Raw genomic sequence first — 4222 nt, 5'->3', positions numbered from 1 at the left:
TGATCTAGCGTTAGACCTGCTCCGGCCAGGACTACAGCCCATGGCCGCTGGCTCCAGGAACACCACCAGTGAAAAGAATCCCAGTCTGAGAAAGGCAATGCTTGCTTTGTGCTCAGGCTTCAAGCAGAGCCCTTAGAGTCCAAGTGACGAGTTCCAGATCACAGCTCCCAAGGCAAGAGTTTGACTTCTCCAGTCTCATCCTGTTAAAGCTTGAATCTTAAAGGAACCCAGGCAAAACTCTCCCTGGGACTCAGTCCTATGTAGTGCTTTCAAGTAGGTAGGAGGGATTATGACCAGGCACTGACTTGACAAAGGTTGTTCCTGCTTATTTCAAAAGTACTAAAAGGGAATGAAAGAGAAGAATGTGACCTGTGTTCTGTTCTACCTGTGGGCCATGAGAAGAGATACGGCAGCCACCAGTTGAGTCAAATGCTTGCAACTGATGTCATCTGTATCTTATCTATCACAGCGGAGTGTGGGATCCGATGTCCAACCCCCAGTGGACATCTTCTTGCTTCCTAGGCCACCTAGGGTCAGGGAGGGGTAGTTTCTCTCATGGTTTAGGGTAACAGATGAAGAACTGCTAGCAGGTATAAATTCACGTGCTCAGCAAGTAAAAGAGCAGGGAAAGGAAGAAAAGAAAAGAACACCAGTGACTCAGGTCCTGGGTGAAGGTACTGGATGAGCAGTTGAACAGATCCCAATCATTAACAGGCACCTTCCTAGGGGAGGCTGGTCGAACTCCTTTCCCTTCCTTTTATACCTCATTCCCCATCTAGTCCCAGCCCGTCAAGTAATAGAGGAACAAGGAGTGTCAGCACCTGGTTCAGGGTTTAGAGATAGACAAAGACAGACAGACATACAGACTCAACTAGAATCTCAACAAGTATACCATGGCAGTGTTGGCATAAAGACGGGGTGAATGGCTGAGGCACAAATCAGGAAAATACATATTGGTACTAGAGCTGGACTACTGGAGAATCAATACAAATGAATAGAATCTTGTCTTGGGAGAACTATGGGGACTGAGGGAAACAGAATAACAGCAGGTAGGAGACCGTCAGGCCTCTACTCAGAACGCGGTCAGAGGGGAAGACAGGAGAATGGAGAAGCCAAGCTATGCATACAAGTATATAACTGCAGGATTCTGGGAGGCTGAGGCAAAATGATCTCAAGTCTGCCCAGGCAATTTACCAAGACCCCACCTTAAAATAAAAACTTAAAAGGCTGGGATGTAGCTCAGAGCAAATACCCTGGATTCAGTCCTCAGAAAAAATAAAAATCCTCAATCCTCACAAAAAATAGAAATATAAAAAGGAAAATGGACAGAGATGCACTGCCTGGCCTGGATAATTGCATAAGCCCATCAGCCCTATCCAATGCATGCACCTCTATGCTAGCGGTGAAACCTGTGGGTCTGGGCCTCCATCCTATCAGCCAGCCCCAAGGGGCATCAATCAGGCAAGGCTCACAGATGGAGGGACTCAGCCTCTAGAATGATGCTAGCAACTAGTCTCCAGAACCCAAAGCAGGGCCACAGGGCACATTCTGAGGGAGCCTCAAGACTCACTGGTTCTTTGGCTGGGGGAGCAGAGCCAGTCCCAAGTCACACGCTAGGAGGAGTGGCGAAGCCTCAGTAGGTACATCCAGGCAGAGAGTGGGGGCCCTTCTGGCTGGATCACCCCGACAGGAGCAGCGCTGGCTATGGAGAGTCCTGACCTTTTCAGAAAGCACAAATCTGCCGCCTCTTCCAGGCCTCTGCCACTTGTCAAGTACACTATTAAAGAGAAGCCTGGGCTGTGCTACAAGTGCCCTCTGCCCAGCCTTCGCCACTGCCAGAACCATTTACACACAAACACACTGAGGTCTGAAGACCACCTGTGACCGATACAGCTTGTCCTGAGAAAGATGGTTCCTAACTTCCTCACCAGGACTCCTCGGAGAATAAAAGATTTTCTTCCATAAAAGGCACATAAGCACTTTAAAATATTACCCACATACAGGGTTAATCCATATGTGGAGCTACCACAGGCCCCATGCTAAAGACCCTGTTTTCAGGAATCTTGTTTCCTGGACCCTATGGCTTTATAAGGTATGGGGTAGAGCCCCAAATTCTAAGGTAGTGGCTCCAGATTGGACTGAGGCATCAATCTCTTCTCCCTCTGATGGCCAAGAGGAGGGAGACAGGTTAACAAGGCTTGATTCCCTGCAGGCATTGCAATGGAGCAGTTTCTGCCCCTGAACGGTAGGGGCAGAGAACTTTCATGGCCTCTCTAGGTTTACCCTTCCTTGGGGTGGGCTGGGCACAGGGGGTTCTTGGGGTCCCCTAGGAAGTCACAGCAGCACAGCCCAGGGCTGAAGCGTACACAGGTGTCAGGCGGTCTGCTCTCAGGTGGGTGCAGCGCCACTCCTCAGACACTGCCAGCTGGGGTCCCTGGAGACAGAGGCCAGCCTGCCCCTGCTCAGGGTGACAGCAAAGGCTGTTAGGAAGGTCCAGTGCCTGGACAGAGTGCCATGGTGTTTGGGACACATGTGTATTTGCAGGGCATTGTGGAAACAAGGAAGCAGTGTTACAAGACAGAGAGTGAAGGTCAGGCACTGCAGGTGTTGAGACCGCCTAGTACTCCCCGCTCCCATCTTCCTCTTCCACAAACTCCGTAGCCACATCTTCATAATCTCTTTCCAGAGCAGCCAGGTTTTCTCGGGCTTCGGAGAAGTCTGTTTCCTCCATGCCCTCGCCCACATACCAGTGCACAAAAGCCCGCTTGGCAAACATCAGGTCAAACTTGTGGTTGAGGCGGGACCAGGCCTCAACAATAGCTGTGGTGTTGCTTAGCATGCAGACTGCCCGCTGCACTGGGGCTAGGTCACCTCCAGGAACCACGGTGGGGGGCTGATAATTGATGCCAACCTGAGAAGAAACAGAGAGTGGTCTAAGCAGCTGCTCAGCGTGTCCTGGGAGGGTCTGCCCCGGACACTGGCTGGGGAAGATGCGGTCACTGGTGTTTGGCCTTTGCCCACCTTTAAGAAACAAGTAGACAGAGCAGACTACTGCTGCAAGGAACAGACAAATCCAGAACATGGGACATTCTATGCCACAAGACTGGTCCCTCCGAGCCACTGCCCAGAAAAAGAGTAGAAGCTGGGCACAGTGGGGCACCCGCAATCCCAGTACTGGGAAAGGATGAAACCAGACGGTGGTTTGAATCCAGCCTAGGCAATTGGCAAATCTCTGTCTTAAAATAAAAAATAAAAAAGGCTGGGGATATAGCTCAGTGTGAAGGCTCTGGGTTTAACCACAAGGCTGAAAAAGAGGTGGGGTGGGCTGTTCCACACAAGAGAGTTAAGAGACAAATCAGTAAAAATGCCTGGTCCTTGATTTAACCTTCATTTTAAAACCTGACTCGAAAAAGCATTATGCTCACTGGGAGCATTTGTATCCTGATAAGGTATTCTTATTTAGGGGAAGTACTATTAATTGTGTTAGACATAAAAATGGACAATTGTGTTATATAACTATATAGGTGGGTTTGACTGGGTCAGCAAAGGAAAAGCAAAGGGAATGGGCTGAGTTGTGAAATCTGGAGAGTGGGTAACAGGTGTTAGCTGTACGAGTCTCTTTACTGTAATTTAGAAATGACGTTTCACAACATAAAACTCTGAAAATCTCCAGATGAATCTAAACTTAACCTACTTAAATACTGGCCTATACAGAACAAAGTCTATTCAATGCATTTCCTATTCAGTAGTCTCTGATCCCCGCATTAAAAATACCAACTTGCCCTGAACGCCTCTGGGGACAGCAGGCTTACCACTTCCTACCAGCAGCCTATTCTTCCTCTGAGCACCTCGAGCTCTTCCTAAAGGGAAGCAGGGTGATCTGCCCCCGAGTCTCCTTCCCCTTGGCTCTCACACTGTGCTGCAGAACAGCTCTTCAGCACTAGCAAGTGGCCATCATCTTTATGACCCGGGTCCTGGCCTCGGCCTCCCCACTCACTGTGGCCATGCCCACAGCAGTGTCACAGTGCAGGAAAGCAGCACATGTCTTCTAATGCCATAGCTGCCACAGGATTCTCTCCAGCCTTATCTCCCAGGGCAGAGCGGAGCCCTACAGTTGAACCTGGGACTCAGCACCCTAGGAACGGGAACTGACAACAGTGTGGGCATAAGTAAGTTCTTTGCATGACTGCAAAAGCGACTGGCAAACACAGAAGTCCTCCCT

General features: G+C 49.7%; 1 protein-coding gene across 1 annotated transcript in view; it reads right to left on the bottom strand.

The window, feature by feature from the left end:
• Positions 1-1260: 1260 nt before the first annotated feature.
• LOC102003619 (tubulin alpha chain-like) overlaps positions 1261-4222 on the bottom strand; it is a 118138-nt gene continuing 115176 nt past the window's right edge. Inside the window, exon 3 of the mRNA XM_005375474.2 lies at positions 1261-2911. Within this exon, the coding sequence (XP_005375531.1) occupies positions 2618-2911 (294 nt within the window). The 3' untranslated portion in view covers positions 1261-2617. The remainder of the gene's footprint in view (positions 2912-4222) is intronic.

Source organism: Chinchilla lanigera, unplaced genomic scaffold (assembly GCF_000276665.1).
Source record: "Chinchilla lanigera isolate Chin_1 unplaced genomic scaffold, ChiLan1.0 scaffold00005, whole genome shotgun sequence".
Lineage (NCBI taxonomy): Eukaryota > Metazoa > Chordata > Mammalia > Rodentia > Chinchillidae > Chinchilla > Chinchilla lanigera.
This window is presented reverse-complemented; position numbering and strand designations above follow the sequence as displayed.